This window comes from Dermacentor albipictus, chromosome 5, assembly GCF_038994185.2.
Source record: "Dermacentor albipictus isolate Rhodes 1998 colony chromosome 5, USDA_Dalb.pri_finalv2, whole genome shotgun sequence".
NCBI classification, from domain to species: domain Eukaryota; kingdom Metazoa; phylum Arthropoda; class Arachnida; order Ixodida; family Ixodidae; genus Dermacentor; species Dermacentor albipictus.
Window position 1 is genome coordinate 25,248,673 of NC_091825.1, and position 17,722 is coordinate 25,266,394.

Sequence of the window (17,722 nt, forward strand, 5' to 3'; positions counted from 1 at the left end):
AACTTAACAGCAGCAGTGTTACAGAGAACAATGCTGGTTGTTTAAAAGAGTAGGCTATGTATATGCAATCATTTGTGGGCCATAGTACGGGTCCGTGGCGTAAACCAAAAAGTTATTCCGCGCGTGTCATAAACATGCACTTTTTAAGTCAAATTAGCAAGTTCTTTCAAGCACAGATTCTTTGTTTTAAGCCTCGTTTGTAGCGTGTCATTAGTAAAGAATCGTACAAGTCGACAACTGGTATTACGTTAAGGCTTTTACAGATGGGCCCTGTGTGTGCGTTATACGGAGCATTGACAATCAAACGGACAGCCTTGTTCTGTAATCTAGAAAGCCTCAGAATGTTGGAAATTGTGATGGTTCCCCAGACAAGGTAGCAATAGCACAGTTTTGAAAGGAAAAGTGAATTATACAACATCAGTTTTACTTTCTCAGGCAAAAGAAAACGTGTGGACGATAATGTACCAACCGTGCGACAAAGGCTGGAACAAACAGAATCAGACTGCAAATCCCAGGTCATGTTTTCACCAAGACATTTCACAGCAGGAACCACCTCAATTTTCGATGTACCAAGAAAAAGCGCTAAATCAAAGTTGACTTTCTTGTTTTTAGCTCTAAATAAAACCGCTCTTGTTTTTGACGTATTAATAGTTAGCGAATTGTTCAAACACAGGTATGCAGCTTCGCGAGTACGTTATTTGCTCTGGTTTGAATTTCCAATAGATCTGATCCTAAAAAAAAACAAGCTGTTATCGTCAGCATAAACTATAAATTGGGTATTTTCATCTATTCTTACTACGTCATTAATCTATACATTAAAAAGTAGAGGCCCTAAGATGCTTCTCTGCGGTACTCCGCTGTTTAGGGATCGAAAGCTTGATTTAGAGTTATTCAGTTGTACCTGCTGCTTGCGATCACTCAAGTAGCTTTGCATAAGTGTGAAAAATGCTCCACAGAATCCATAATGCTCTAGCTTTTTTAAATGTGTGTTATGTATAATCCAATCAAAGACTTTCGAATAGTCGATAAATATTCCAACTATGTAAAGCTGACGCTCGAAGCCATCTAATATGATTTCTTTTTGAAGAAGTAACGTGGATTCCGTGGAACGTTTTTTTTACTAAAACAAAATTGAAACGGCGTTATGATGTTATGGCGACTCAAACAACTATTCATTCTTATGCATAACTGCGAGTCGGACTAGTTGAAACAGATTCATTATTTAAAAACTTTTTGTGCGCAAACAGACAGGGACAAAAAAGAGGGGCCACACAAGGACGAGCGCTTTCTAACAACTCAACGTTGTTGTTAGAAAGCGCTCGTCATTGTGTTGCCCCTCTTTGTCTCTGTCTGTTCGCGCACAAAAAGTTTTTAAATAATCATTCTTATGTGTATCAACTTTTCAATAGCTTTGGAAAAGATGGGCAGTATGGAAATAGGCCTGTGTTTGATACATTATTTTTGTCACCGCCCTTTGAAAATAACGGTAACTTTAGCAACTTGTAGCTGTCTCGGGAAATCGCCAGAAGAAAAGATTAGATTCATCACATGTGTTAGGGCTAGGGCAATGATGTCAAGCGCGTACTTGACCGACCGAATTTGTAGATCATCAGGGGCGGCGCAGTAGCTATTTTTGAGGAATAAGAACACTGCTACAACTTCTGGCGGGAGACGGGAAACAAATATGCAGATTCACGTGTTCTTGCAGGCATAAATTCCATGCAGCATGTATATTGCACAGTACTTGTGACAGAGGCAAAAAAATTGATAAAAAGGTCAGCTAGCTTACGGCCAGTGAAGGTATCGTTATGTAATTTGATCTCAGTGGGGCCAGTGTTTTCTTTAGAATAACCTTCTAAGAAAAAATTTAGCCTTTTCCAGACAATTTCCGGTTTTCTAGATACTTCGTGATTAAACAAGTTATAAAAGTATCGTTCTTTTTGTCTGCGCAAACGGCTATTTGTTTTACTCTGATGTTTCCTAAACGCTTGTAAGTCGGAGGCACTTTATGTCCTTAGGAAGCTTTGAAACAGTGCATTTTTATCGATGATAGCTTTCAAGCATTCTAAAATTCGCCACGGATTTCTTGCCTTACGGGGACGGGTCTTTTTGATGTAAGGAAAGCTTACGGTGAAGGCTGTTTTAATTTTGTCTATTAGTAGTTTATACGCGCGGGTAGCGTTATCACTGCCATAGATGGAGCGCCAGTCTGTAAATAAATTGAACGAAAACGCTGCAGTGTATCCTGGTTTAGGTTACGGTATGTGACAGACTTTTCATCTTTGTTTTTTGAGTTTGGTTTGTTGAAGCTTTGTATTATGTATATGGGCGAATGGTCACTAATATGTGATCTGAGAACTCCTGAGCAATTTGTCTGATTTTGAGAGTTTGTTATAAAAGCATCAATATATGTTGACGTACATGACTGTATACATGTCGGTTGTTTTGTCACATTTGCCAACACATTTACTTCGAACATTTCGGTAAGTTGAGACTGTGGCACTGAGTTGCTCAAGAAATCAATGTTAAGATCACCTCCCAAAATTATTTTGTAATTATTGTCGTTAATGCAAGCAAGAAATTCGTCTAAAAAGGTAAAAATGAAGGTAGTGTCCCTCCAGGTGGGCGATACATAACCGATAAAATGCCATATTTGCACTTCACCGTAAGAATTTCATAATCACCTGTAATTCCAGAATAATTCGAGAGCAGTTCGCATTCAAATCTGTCTTGAACCATTAACGTAAGACCACCCCCTTTTTCACCGTGACGATTTAGAACATAAGACTTATAACCAGGCAATTTGAGTACCTCCAATTCATTTTTATACCAAGTTTCGGTCATCCTAACTACGTCAAAACAAAAGTGAAAGCTTTAGATAAAAGTTGTGATGACGTCTTCTTTGTTCCGGGCCGACTGGGCATTAATATGAAGAGCTGAAATATGGCTGTTAACAGGGACAGGTATATTTAAAACACTTGGCAATTTGAAATTCGGATCCATCATTCAAGAGTGGAATTAAATATGAAAAATGAAAAACGCAAGATCTTTATCACAATTTAAATAGACATAAAATTACATTTATTATTGACAGATTAACGACAAGGATTGCTGTATTTGGCGTTTGTTCGCTTTTTCTTCTTTTTCTCCTTTTAATTTTATTGTAAATCAACTGTTGGTATTTTCTACCCGCACAATTTTTCCTGCTACCATGAGATATGCTAAACCTCGTTATTATTTGTAATCAATTCTGTATTTTATTCTGAAACCGTTCTTTTCTTGTTGCTTGTATACTTCCTTATTATATGCTACTGTTGCTTTCAGATGGTAACTATAATAACTGTTCTTGTACAGGAGGTCCCGATACAGTCTTTGACTATGTCTGCATACTAAATACTTCTTATGTGACCCAACATATAATAATAAATACTGATTCTGACTCTGATTCTGATACGACACAGATTTTTCAACCTCATATATTGTCAGATGTTTTTCATTTTTTATTTATCATATGTTTGCTTTTGTTTCACAGCTATGTAATACGTTTTGATTCTGTATTTCTGGTATTCCCACGTTCTATCACAAATTAAAACCCATTCTGCGTCTTTTTTGCGTAAATTATAGGTCATTTGCATATCTTTCATCAAAGTGTATCTTTTTGCAATAAGTATGTTTAGTTGTTTCCCATTCAGATTTATTTAGAAGTGTAACGCCGCTCAGTTGCTGTTGGACTTTGTAGGGGGCCGTAGCCTTGTCAAGCTGCAGTTAGCGGCTTTCTTTCCATCACCCCCGTATTTACCGTGGAGAAATGAAAGTTCCTTTGATTGATTGATTGATCGATTAGTTGATTGATTGACTGACTGATCGATACAGAATAAACCTGGGCAACTCGTATGCTCGTATACACTCAAGCAAGATTAACCGATAGTTAGCACCTGCTAGCAAACCGTAGCTGCGGCACTTACTACCTCTTACAGATGTTGCTAACTTTTTTACCATGTGGCTACTAATTAGCGTAAAGTATTCATAAGCACACGGGGGTTAAGTTATACAAAAGATGACTATATATTTGGTACTGTGCACGACTGCTTTTGCTGAATGATGGCGGTCATAGTAAAACATTTGAAGGAACTGGGTTCGATTGACAGCTTTCTGCCACCATATACACTGGCACCATATATTTTTCGCTTGAATTCATTAAACGACGTTTTTTTAAGAAAGTAACTGGAACGCCAACACATTTCTCCGCAAAGTTCGGGAATTAGTACCTCTTAACTGGTGTCATCCTGAGAATTCGTTCCAATCCACCTTGCGAACTCCATGTCTAGAACGTGCAAATCATAATATTGGCCACAAGGTAATTAGTTAGAAACATCAGTGATTTTTTGTTAGTTAATCGATTATTCCCTTCAATTTTTGTGCAAGTAATGTCCGCCTCTTCGAGTAGACCAGCTCATGAACGACAATTGTACTATCTGCCACAGGCAACCTTCATAAAATTATATATATATATATATATATATATATATATATATATATATATATATATATATATATATATATATATATAATGGTCACTAATATGGTCACTCTACATATATATATATTGTGATTTGCCCACCCACGCTTTAGATATATTTGTTGCTGCACTGCGGTAGACATCTGCAACATATTCCTCTTAGTGTGACCATGAGGTAACCGACGTGGTCTACGAGGGAGCTTCAGTTCAGCGGCTCCTATATTACTGAGTTAAGGGAGAGAATTTCGGATTGAGGCCGTCCGATTTTCCCCGATAATTACTGACAATTGCAAAAGTGAACAGGAAAAATCGGCGAGACTGTATCAGGGATGCAGCCGCAGTGGGGTAGGTTAAACGTCTGGCGTCTGGTGCAGACGGTGCATACGGGCATTATAGGGTAAATAAATGGCGTAACCGAATATATAGGTTGTATTCATTCAAGCATTCGAAGTACTACACGCTGTACTCAACTGCTACTCTCATTGATATAGCTCGTCGGGGTCTTACGGTGAAATTTTGCAATTATCCCCCCGTCATGCTGCCCCGAGTCTCTTCACATCACTTTTGTACCCTACGTGTCGAACGCCTATAAGCACGGAAGAAACCAGCCTCGCAACTCCCGATGAGCCCTGATGATCATGGTAATGATGAGTATGGTGTGCGTGTGTGTGTGTGCTTGTCGATGTGTGTGCTTGCATATTTCTCTCTCTCTCTCTCTCTCTCTCTCTGTGTGTGTGTTTGTATGCAAGTTGTGCTTCAGCTTACCGGTCGCATCCAGGAAGAAGTTGATCGGGATCTGCGGGCTCGAATCCTCGATCTTGCCGGAGTGCACCCTGCATGTGTGCGCTGTTATTAGAGACAAGGCTTTGTCACGCGGCAAGAAGGATGCGGGAGCCACAGTCGAAAGAGGCTCTGCGACCCTTCGCTGTTTCTTTGCGTCCCGTCTCCTGACGTAGGCACGAGTGACGGTGAAACCGACTGTAAAATTTGGAACAGCTTCTTCGACTACCGGTTGCCCCTACAAGCATTTGTCGTGGTAGCCTGCGCACGAGTGCTACATGTAAAATTATTCCAAACTGTGTTTAGTCCATCACTGCAATCGGACATCCCCGATTGGTCAAAACATTTTCGGGCTACTTCCACTTCGCCGGAATGTCACGTACGCCAAATCTCGAAAACCGCGAAAATCCTCCGTATGATGTGACAAACACACAGTGATTGTGCATGATCAGACCAAACAAAAAAAATAATTATTTCCGATTCCATAACCTTTTCGTCATTAGCCCTCCACTGTTCGCATGTTTTCGGGCTGGACCCATTTCGCTTTTCTAGCTGTCACGCGACGTCAGAAAACCGCAAATACTCTCCACCAAACACGCAAAAAAATTTTTGCGGAATAGACGGAGACTGTCCCGTTCCGAAAAGAAGACGACGCTTGCCCACCGATTGCTCTGGCACTGGATACTTCTGGAACTGCAAGGGAGAACGGATTTATTTGCGCGTAATCAGTGGCAGATGTAGGGTAGGAGGGGAGAGGTGGTTGCACGATGGCCCCTTCCCAAAGCCACCAACTAATCCACCCCACCTCTCTCGACAGCGAGTTTTCAGCACGTGGAATTTTAAAAACCGCCGCGGCGAGCAAAGCAACGCTCACTTCTACCCTTTGTTAGGCGCGAAACTGGCTAACGCAACCACCGCCTTTGTGTAAGTGGGATAATCACTTCTTGCCAACCTCCAATTTCGCGCCTTCAGAGAATAGACGGTCGTTTAAAATAGCGCGGCCATCAACGCGGCAGCAAGGAAGGAGCCTTCCCATCTCCGTCCTTTACTCAGAAACACATGCTTCCTTACTCCGCACTGCTATATTAGGAGTCCGTACTGGTACGAGTCACCGTTCAGTATCAATACACCTGGAAACCGTTCAGGGTCATTCGAACTCGCGCCTTCCCTCGCACGGAGTGTGCTTTGCGCAAGCTCCAAAGGAGGGCAGCACAAGTCACATTCAGCTAAAACCCCTTAAACTTCCTAAAGTAGTGCCCCGCTTTGCAGAATGCCGCCTCCTCCTCGCGCGCTCTGGCCGAGGACGATGCCGCGTCGCTATTGGCCTAATAGCATCACGTGGGCCCTCGCGCAGTGCATCAGCGCCATTTTTGCTCGAGAAGCGTCTACGGAGTGGCGAGGAGCGCATGTTAGCGCCGTTGCTACGCTCGAGCAGTGTAGGCGGCGCCACGGTCGAGGAGGGAGCGTGAAAGAGAGGAGAAACGAGGAGGAGTGAAGGCGGAGGGGGAGAGTGTCACTACTTTACGAAGTTTAAGGGGATTTACCTTCAGCGGCTGATATAAAACAAATTGGCGGCCACCGACTCGCGTAGCACGAAGCGACAAACGCGTAAACCCAGTTTTTGCAATTATTATTTCTTGTTTATGGAATAGAGTCGGTAAAATTTATGCACTGTCTTTGTGAATCACTTAACAAAGTTCCAACGCATTGAAAGCCAAAATGCGCATTTATCAGACATGCTCAAAGCGCATCCACGTTTGTGGACAGAAGTTGTGAACGTAGAGCATTCGGTGGCCCGTTTGTGAACGTATGTCGTGCGTTTGTAGATATGGTGCGTCTTTTTCCGTGTTTCGCAGCATGTTATCTCACGGATGTTGTTTCAACCTCCCAAGATGGGTTAGTGCTTGATTTCTAAATATACACTCGGAAAGGTAAAGGCCTCGCTGATGACATGAAAGCCAGGGGCCAAGGCGCAGCAGTGTTAATACAGCTTGTGAAGACAACTGTGCAGAAGTCACATACTGTCAGGAATAAGATATTTTAACGCATTGAAGATACTTGATTGCTTACTTCGAGAAAAAAGGTTCGCGCCTGGAAGAGTAAATCACCGAGGGCGCTGCTGTGAACCTTGTCAATGAACAGTAAATTATTCCGTCGATAATCGACCTCCCCCGTGTGTGAGAACAGAAATGTGTGTCTGGTGAAATGGAAAGGTAACAAAGGCGTAAATTCCTTTTCCAGCGCTATCGGAGGAGACCCTACGCCTTCGTGAAAGTGCTCAATGACGGATGAAACGAAAAAAAATTACTACCGCACCTTGGAAGTGTATTTAAATGTAACCAATTGATCATAAAAGTGGACCTCGTTGACGGGTATATTTCATATGCTATAGGACAAAGTTCCATTCTAGCAAATTGGCCGTTAGGATGCTGACACATTTTTTTTCAGATTGCTGTTTGCAATGGGTGGCTTAGATACCGTCGCGACGCAACAGCGTTGCACCTACAACAAAAAATGTGGGGTCTCTCCTCTCTTTCAAGCTGGATGCAGCCGAACCATTAACCAGATCTAACCGAAATGGTAGCAGGGAATAAAGGTACGAAAGTACACCAGATGCTTCAAAGACCAGACCAGCCTAGCTGCCTGACGGCGACACGAAAAAATTGCTTTGGCCACTTCCCAGAATTCAGTAAAATTGAAAACGCAATACGATGCAGTAACAAATATTGCAAAGCAAAGTCGAGAGTTTTGTGCATGAAATGCAATGTTTTCTTGTGCCTGCAAGGGTACAATCTTTTCTTTTATTTTTATCATGCTTCTAATAATGTCCAGGTTTGAGGACACTCATTTGTATCATTTGAATATGAAATTTCTTTCACATTTTTTTTCTCCGCACTTCAGAAACCACTTGAAATGAAATGTTGAAAATGTTTGCTTTCTTGTCTACATACTTTTCGGTAGTGAATAGGTTAACTACGATTTGTACCTCGCTTTTCTATCTCCGTACAGCTTTTAGTTTTAGTGCTATTACGAGGTTTCACCATGCTCACCGTTGTCAATAGTTTTCAAACTCGTCACATGGTGATCTGCAAGGCGTCGATGAAAAAGACACCAAGCGATGCCACTGAGAACAAATCACGACCATTTGATCACAGACGCGTTGTTAGCTGCACAACCTCACCTCCAACTGCATTAAGAAATCGCCCGCCCCCTCAAAGTAGGCACCTGGATCCGCCCCTGCGCGTAATAAAAAATTCGGCAGATAAACTTATGGCTGCTTACGTAAGGGAATGCGAAAGCATTGTAGTCGCTTTGGTGAAATATTTTCGCTGAGGTATTCATCCGCATGTTGTCGTGCACGCTTTGAACTTGCGCGGCGTTCCCTTTGAGACGTGATGACCGGTGGTACACCTCAGTTTCTAGACTCATGATATGGCCTCGACAGTGTTGTTGATTCCTGTCACGTATGTGGCTCCTGTCCATTGTAGGGGATCGGCCAAGAAATGGATGCACGGAGCGCAGCCATGCCATTTAGTATTGAAGGATAGCGCGTGACAGAAGATGGTGACGCGCACGCCATCAAAGGTGTTGCGTGAACTTTTGCAGATAGGCAAATGCAGCGTCGTGTATGACACTGAGATGTCTGTCAGAGCATTTCTTGATGCGATTTTACTGTTTGCCCCGTCATCCATTTTTCGGTACCAAGCTTTCGTCCCGCCGCCACCGACTTTTTTGCGAAATGGGGCATCTAATGCTTGTGCATCAATTTTATAATTTACGTGGCAGTAGAACGTTGTCGAACCCTTTCGGCACGAATACGACATCACTTTGCGAAATATTCCTCGCTGAGGATCTGTTTTAGCGGCGTGTTTAACCTTCCCTTGCAAGCTGCCGTGAGAACAGTAGTCATAATTCCGGGAAATGAAACGTGCGGCTCTCTCTTGGATTGATTCCAGCATGATAATTAAGTAATTTTGGCGGAGAGACCAGACCGGAACGCCAACTCAAGTCGTGGGCAAACGAATGTTTGAAATGCCAGTTTGCGGATAAGTGTAGATGAGGTTGGACGGTTGCGTCGCAGGTAACCCAGTGATCGAGAAACACTGGCTCAGACGGTGGTAACCTGAAAAGTCCATGTAGAAGTACTGTGGAAATGATCTTTGAGGATATCGTTGGTCAGCAGGCTAAACTCCTGGAGTGCTTAGAGTGGTTACAGGAAAGCTGCTTGCAGAAAGAAGTGGCTTGGTGAACGCTACTGGAGGAAATGTTCCCGATTAAGTAGGAGCGGTGAGAATATTCAAAATTTTAAATACGCATTGAACAGTCTTCGCTATTCGACTTCTATTTGATTACAAAATGAATTCTTTGAAGTAGTCGAATATACTTCACATTTGAGTGTAAACGATCACTTATTGGAGCCTACAATGTGAAAAAGAGGTGCGACTGCTGATTATTCTGAATAATACTACTGCGCAGAGGCACTATTTGCTGAGCGGCCGCATGGAGCAAGCAACGTCTGCTCAGTAATATTCATTCATTCGATAAGCATGACTCGCCTTCAGGTAGCACACGAATAAGGTTTCTCGATATGAGCAAACAAATATCAATTAAACAATCTCACTATGCTTATATTTATTTAAAAGGGCCCTGAACCACCTTTCTTTGAAGCCTCAAAAGTACCGTGGAGGCGAGTATCGTGAATATGTTACGAAAATAACTTTTTACACTAGGAGCGCAATATTTATCTTTTTCGTTTCTCTTCAACGCTCTCCATTCCGAAGAAGCGGCGCAGCGCCATTTGTGGAGTGGTTCTCCGCAGGGAGTTCCGCACGATCAAACCTGGTGAAATTTAACACGATAGCTTTAAGGGCCCCGTGTCGCAGAAAATCCGGCATCGGCGTCCCGCGTGTTTAGAAAAAGTTTATTCCAACAAAAGACGATACGAACACCAAGTCACAATGATGAGACAATTCCACCAAGACGATAACATCGACAAAGTACGAAGCATTGTATACATGGCACGTTAAGAGGTGTACGAGTCCACACTCACTAACGTAGAACCACATAGACCCCCAAAAACGCACAGTTACACGCGTCCAGCGACGGACGTCGCTTCGGCAAAAAAAGATTTCGAACCAATTTCCGAACCACGCATACCCAAACACTCTTCTACCCCCAAAGTTGCTCACACCTTGTCTTTCATTCTTTACAAAGTTATTCCTCAGAATTTTCAGAACAGCCCACAAAACATATCTAATGAAAAAAAAAGCGACAGCACTTCTCTTTTATGTTAGCTCTTCTTAAACTGAAATATTAAAAGTGCAAAACAATAACAGTACAGCAAACTACGAAAGAGGCCGCGTTTCTACAAGAAGGCTTGCCTTCGTGCACAGCGTTCGCCGCCAGTGTTTCCCGGTAAACGTTTCGGTTACATAAGCTGCAGTTGCCGTGAAGCATGGAAAGCACACGGGGGCCTTTGAATGCTATCGCGTTCCACTCTTCAAGGCGAAGCTTAAGCGTCCTCCAAATTTTAGTTGCGAAATCTTGCCTCTAAATCTGCATTTGCCTGTAATATGCTACAGTGCTAGGGAGGAGGACACGCTTTGTGCCATTTTCACCTAGGGGGGCTGGACTACCCTTCAGCGGATAAGCTACGAATAAGCTCACTCCGTAAAAAGCTCGCTCTCCACTCGTTTTTCGTGGCACCGCGTCAAAGTGCTTTTCTAACTGGGAAGTCACTGGTTCTGATTGCGTGTTCGATATACTTTCTTTATTCTACAGTGTTTAGTAATTATTATCTCATTTCTCCTTTGAGTTCATCAGTACATGTTCTCCCATGCTTCACCAGCAATCCTAGCTTACATGTAGGGCTCCCGCGAAGGGGAGAAAGCGACCCTGCTCCAAGAGTGGGGAAGGGGGAGGGGGTTTAGGTAGATGCTGCTTCAGCAGCCGCAGACCAATTAATATTGACAAGCTGTTAAACAAAATTATTTTCCTTGTAAAAAGGTAATTTCCATATTATACTGCAGTTCGTGGTCGGGTGGCGCATACCCAGAGCGTTGTGGTGTCCGGCGGTCCTTCAGAGCAGGACATGCCACCACGGCAACACGCAGTGGTGAGGCTTCATTGTTCCCTTCAAGGCAGCTCGCTTGTGGTGTCCGGTGGCCCTTCAGAGCGGGAGATGCCACACCAGCGACATGATGTTGTCAGGCCTCATCGTTCCCTTCAAGGCGGCTCGCTTGTGGCGTCCGGCGGCCCTTCAGAGTGGGAGATGCCACGCCGGCGACATGCAGTTGTCAGGCCTCATCGTTCCCCTCAAGGCGGCTCGCTTGTGGTGTCCGGCGGCCCTTCAGAGCGGGAGATGCCACCCCAGCGACATGATGTTTTCAGGCCTCATCGTTCCCTTCAAGGCGGCTCGCTTGTGGTGTCCGGCGGCCCTTCAGAGCGGGAGATGCCACCCCAGCGACATGCAGTTGTCAGGCCTCATCGTTCCCCTCAAGGCGGCTCGCTTGTGGTGTCCGGCGGCCCTTCAGAGTGGGAGATGCCACCCCAGCGACATGATGTTGTCAGGCCTCATCGTTCCCTTCAAGGCGGCTCGCTTGTGGCGTCCGGCGGCCCTTCAGAGTGGGAGATGCCACGCCGGCGACATGCAGTTGTCAGGCCTCATCGTTCCCCTCAAGGCGGCTCGCTTGTGGTGTCCGGCGGCCCTTCAGAGTGGGAGATGCCACCCCAGCGACATGCAGTTGTCAGGCCTCATCGTTCCGCTCAAGGCGGCTCGCTTCTGGCGTCCGGCGGCCCTTCAGAGCGGGAGATGCCACCCCGGCGACATGCAGTTGTCAGGCCTCATCGTTCCCTTCAAGGCGGCTCGCCTGTGGTGTCCGGCGATCCTTCATACCGGGAGATGCCACGCCAGCGACATGCGTGAGGACGACAGGCATGTCGTCCTCAGTACGCAAACGGGCGCATTTAAAAGCGAGTTTCCTTAGTGTTGCAAGAACATGTTTAGGTCTAGTCGCGATTTATCACAGTAATCAGGGGAAACCAAAGCGCTCTGATCAATGGCGAAGCAGGGCGAGCGCGAGCATCAACAGTCTTCTGTTTCGTATTTTGCTCGAGTTGATATATGTCACGCCTCCCCTTCCCCTCCCCCTCCCCCGTGAATAAAGATCCACCCTGGCGACCTAAGGAAACGGCGATACAGGCGGGTCGTAGTGCGGTTTCATCCATTCGATGTGAACCGTTTCGCGGTTGCGGCACCGTTGGTCCGTAGATGGCTGGAGGGGCTCAGTGATGCAGTTGACAGGGGACGTCTTACGTAGAACCCAGTAAGGACAGTCATACTTAGGCAGCAGCTTTGTGGAAAAGCGGGAGCGTAGGAGGAAACGCGGAGCCACACCAATGCACCAGGGGAACATGACGGGGTAGAGGAGCTCGGTCATGAGTCTTTCTGGCGGGCTTGGACTTGCAAGGTAATTGAGCGCGCAAGCTGGCGGCATTCCTCAGCATAGGTGGCTACTTCAGATAGTGTAGTAGTTTCGGAGACATGAGGGCGATATGGGAAGATAGTGTTGCCATTTGTTGGGGGTGTTGGTAAAATGACTTGGAAAGCATATTTAGCGCCAGCGAACAAGGACAAAGGGAAACGACACCACAATGCGCTAACTTAAACAACTTGATTTTCAGGAAACACTCTCCTATTTAACCATGTACAGTGGGGCCACCTCATCCAAATTTTAACCATCCAAAAAAGCCGTTTCCTTATCTAACAAGTCAACCAAAGGGGCACTAACACACGGATCACTATTCCGACAGATAGCCTGAGAGTCAATAATTTCTAGCCCACCTTTATCTTTGTGCTTCGCAAGAACCCGGCAGGACCAATACACCGGCGCACAGCCGCATTCCTGACAGTGAGTTGACAGATGACCGTATTGCTTATTTCTCACGTTTAGACTATGTTCTCGTAACCGGTCATTAAGACACCTTCCGGTCTGTCCGACGTATTTTTTTCTCACAGGACAGCGGAAGCTCATAAAGGGCAGCTTCTCCGTAAACCACTGATGCTTTACGATGATTCGTAGAGCATCCGACAGCTGGCTTACGGTACGGGTCCGTTAGCCGACATATTTTCGCGAGTTTTTCTGGCGCTGAAAAGACAACTTTTGTGTTCATCCGGCTAGCCATTTTCTTAAGGCTATGTGCCGTTCTATGCAGATAGGGCACTACCACTACCTCCACTCCGTGTTCCGTCCGTTGGCCTGCCGCCCGAGTTGTGCTGTCTGACCCGCATCTTTTTAGCAGCCCCTTTACGACCGAAACCTCGACTGACTCCGGAAACCCTGCTGCTGATAACTTTCTTTCCGAACTGATCCATAAGGCTCGTATAGATCTTATCGTGGCAATATTTCTTTAAAGGGACACTAAAGTGAAAAATGATTTCTTCTGCATCAGTAAATTACCGTTCTACAACACCAAAAACACCACTCTTACAACGATAAGACATTTGGTAAGCCAGAAAAAGCGCAAGAACGAAATACGGGTGGCGACACCTACTTAAGTTCCCGCCCCTGGGGGCTGGGACGTATTGGATTTTGATGGCATCTTATAGGGCCTACTAATTATATATAGCGCTACAGATTGACTGCATTGTGTTCTAAAGGAACCAAACATTAAACATGGCAAGTTTCGGGAACCTTTATTCAGCCAATGTGGCCCAAATGCGAAAACATACTTTGGCACAACGTTACTAGACTAGCTTCAGTTGTAAAACTCCCCGCTCGCGCGCTTACAGCCGCTGACGCCACTTCTGTGACAGCCGCCAGATGGCAGCGCCGTTCCATCGAGTTCCACTGCAGACGCCTCGTCACAGCGTTGAGCTCGTGCGGACGGGCAGTTTGGGCGTGTTTCACGCTCACTGGCGTTCTCCCTTGTCCGAATTAGTGATACCACGAGAAAGCGGTATCCAGCTACAGCAATAAGATTTGTCGCGCCAGTTCGTTAATACTGAAAGAAAGGCAAACTGCACGAAAGGAAGAAACGCATACAGCGAAGCGCGGAAGCTGCGTTTCCAAATGTGTGTTTCTTCATGTCGTCTTAACGTTTCGCGCAGTTTAGGCTTACGAGCCTGAATATCTGGCCAAAGTGCGTGATTGTAGGAGGATCTTCATCCGCACCGAAGCTTCTCACCTCGCCTAGTCTAGTCTAGTAGCTAGTCTAGTAACGTTGCTTTGGAATCCCTGACGTGACGCCGACGTACCGGCGCTGGGGTTTCGGCGCGAAATTCAAATAGAGATACTTGGACCTTCATTTTCTCATCTAATAATCAAACAATTTTTTTGAAATCACTACCAGCAGGATTCTCAAACGCTTCTTCATTACTCTAAACTGATTTATTGTTTCGCTTTTGTGTTCCTTCAATGCATTTCCAAAGCACAAGTTGGCAATGCTCCTCTTGACGAGCTTCGAGTGGGCGGACCGATACGGCAACAGTAGCTTATTAGCACTAGGTTTATACTCCCAGCACGTGTGCCGTTCCATGAACTGGAGCTGTATCTAAGAAACGCAGCACGTTATATCTCGGCTCTTCAAGCGTGAGAGTTAGTGGGCGAAGGCCTGCAGAAAAAAACTTCGTGAAGTTTGCCTACAGTACCACATGCGTCTGGTTCGAAAAGGATAAGATAGTCATCAACATACCTGACAACTTTAGCTACCCTGTGCTCCGACAAGGTACGAGACCGGTTTTTGTTATGGTGGGCTAGAAAAATGTCGCTTAGTATTGGCGCCAAACATGAACCGATGCAGACAGCCTGCTTTTGAATGAATATTTCGTCATTCCATGCTGCATACGTCGAGTGAAAGTAGCAACTAAGCATATCTAAGAAGCCCTGAATGGATAACCCGCCTGAATTTTGAAATGAAACCACGCCATACTCGTATATGCACTCTTCTAAGCATGCTATTAGTTTCTTTTGAGGCAAGTAGTAGTACAAGTCCTTTACGTCAAAGGGGCAAGCTGATAGCAAAAAGTTTGCCCTTTCCTTGGAAGAAAAACTCAGAATTCTTAACATTGATGACCCATTTTCGGTTAAACGCTCTGCAGAAATCGCGGATTTCCTGAAAGGAAACTCTGACAAAAGCTTATCAGCTTGCTCCTTTGACATAAAGGACTTGTACTACTCCTTGCCTCAAAAGAAACTAGTAGCATGCGTAGAAGAATGCACATACGAGTACGGCATGGTTGCATTTCAAAATTCAGCCAGTTTATCCGTGACTCCCATCAGAAGCATTGCAGAAACTGCAGCGCTTTCCTTTTACTAACGTGCGAGGCCAGAAGGGACACAGATAAACAGAGGAGAAGAGGGAGAGCGAGGATAAGAGGCAGTTCCAATATAAGAGAGGGTGGGCAGGTGACGTTAAGGCAAGGAAACTACATTACTATACGACAGTGGTTGCGGGGAAGTAGGATAAGCTTAAGTTAAAGGAACGGTACGGTACGTTGCTGCTCTTTCTGAAAAACATCACAGTGTTAAAATTCGGAGTCCGCTACTATGGCTTGCTTCATAATCCGAGTGTGGTTTTGACAAGTCCAGTCCCATAATCCTATTGAATTTTAATACTTCTGCCACAATTCGATGTGCCATGGGAGGCAATGACTATGCTGAACCTTCTGAGAGGTTATGAAATATGGTGCACAACAACGCCTGAAGCAAACACCTCCCTGTGTGCTCTATGCACTACGCAGAGAAACGGCAGTGGTGCACGCAAGGTAACGTTTACCATCAACTCACCACTCTCCTGTTAGCCTTAACGCTGAAGAAATTAAACTTTAGCCGTCAATATCACCGCTAATTATCGTAAATCAATGTATCCAGCACGGAAGCTTCGCTTACATCGATTCTCACAGTGCGTGGGATCTGCATAACTTTTTTCACCTTTTTCTGGTGTCACGATCATGCTCGCGCGTTCGTCGTCATCATCGTCGTCTTCGCCTTTCCTTTTCAACGCAGCAAGTGCACCTCGTGACAGAGGGTGTTTGAGAAAATAGTGCCTTCCTGTACTGCTTGTGAACTTCGCGCACGACTGCGAGGTTTGGCTGAGATGTTTGCAACAGTGTATGCTATCCGCGCGAATGTGCATTTCACGAAGCCCGAGGGGAGGTTCAGGACCCATTCACAACGATGTGTATTGCTGCAGCATCACACTGTGCTACTTAAACGAACACATCATTCTATGTTCGTGGTAACGTGATGCGAACAACACACCGCCGACTCAGCTCGTTAACCACCAACGTATACGAAAAAAAAAAAGACGCTGCGAGGACAGGGCGCGCACGAATTGACCAGTCTTCGGTGCGCCTAGACTCTGCACCCATCGCAGATCGCTTTCAAGACAAAGCCCGCGCGGCCGTACGGAGCAGTGCACGTCATAAGCAGCCGCTGCCGGGGTAAAACGCCCCCCTTCTGCCTTGCGCGCGATGGAAGATGGCGCGCTTCCTCTCCGCCTTCCTCCTTTGCGCTCACGAGGCTGAGCCACCATCCTTCGCGGCTCATCACCGCACGTTTCCAGCGGGACCCACTGCATAAGGCGCGCGGCCGCGATGTTATCGCACTTGGACACTATACGGAACGTCACGCCGACGCCGACGACGACGGCGAAAATGTGCCTGGAGTGTCCATGTAACAGCTATCGCAATAAAGCTCTGTCTGGCCACCACTCACATACCCTGGCGGTAAGAAAAGGGGGTTAACCGAGGGGCCCGATTTTTATTAATGATATCATACGAACGTGCGCAAGTGTGAAGGAGCAGCAGTAGAAAGGCTAAGTTGGACGCAAGAAGCGAAGCTCATAGTACTGCCAACAGTCAACGCGATCGAGACAACAGCCCTTTGAAGCTTTAAAAAGAAAGCAACACGATAGTACACATTAGTAGCGTCAGAGAGAATGAATGTAATAACGGCTCGGTGAGTTAATTGCAAATACAACGCACGTGATAGTCACCCCAAGGTCATAAAGACATCTAGTGCGCTTCCTCGCTGACTATAGTGTACATGCGCACGCACCTGGTATTCAACGCTATCGTGTAGTTCGCCGGTATGTGGAGGGTGCCCCAGGCCTGTTCGTCCAGCACCGCACTGAAGGCCTTGTGGAGGTCAGAGTACGGCTTCTGCAACAAGAGCAGGACAGGAGTGGAGTTTGGCTTCTTAGACGCGCCACCTGGGTTTGCCGCTGTCCATGTCGTGGCTATTTTTATCTTCTTCCTTTCTTTTATCCTTCTTTTTTGTGTTGCCGTTGTGCGAAGTTATTTAGTCGACAAAAATTCGAATTCAATCTTACGTGGCTCTTTATGAACGGTAAAAACTTCAGGTGGTCTTCATTGGCACATACACCAAAGATCGCAATCCTCGCTAGAAATGAAGCCCAAAT

The 17,722-nt window shown here is 45.5% G+C and overlaps 1 protein-coding gene across 4 annotated transcripts in view; it reads right to left on the minus strand.

Moving 5' to 3' along the window:
• LOC135898293 (ABC transporter G family member 23-like) overlaps nucleotides 1-17,722 on the minus strand; it is a 222,863-nt gene that overhangs the window by 73,882 nt on the left and 131,259 nt on the right. For all 4 annotated transcript variants that reach the window (XM_065427162.2, XM_065427161.2, XM_065427164.2 and 1 more), the window contains 2 exons: nucleotides 17,359-17,462; nucleotides 5,285-5,352 (listed from right to left, as the gene is read on the minus strand). In XM_065427162.2, coding sequence (XP_065283234.1) covers nucleotides 5,285-5,352; nucleotides 17,359-17,462 — 172 coding nt within the window. The remainder of the gene's footprint in view (nucleotides 1-5,284; nucleotides 5,353-17,358; nucleotides 17,463-17,722) is intronic.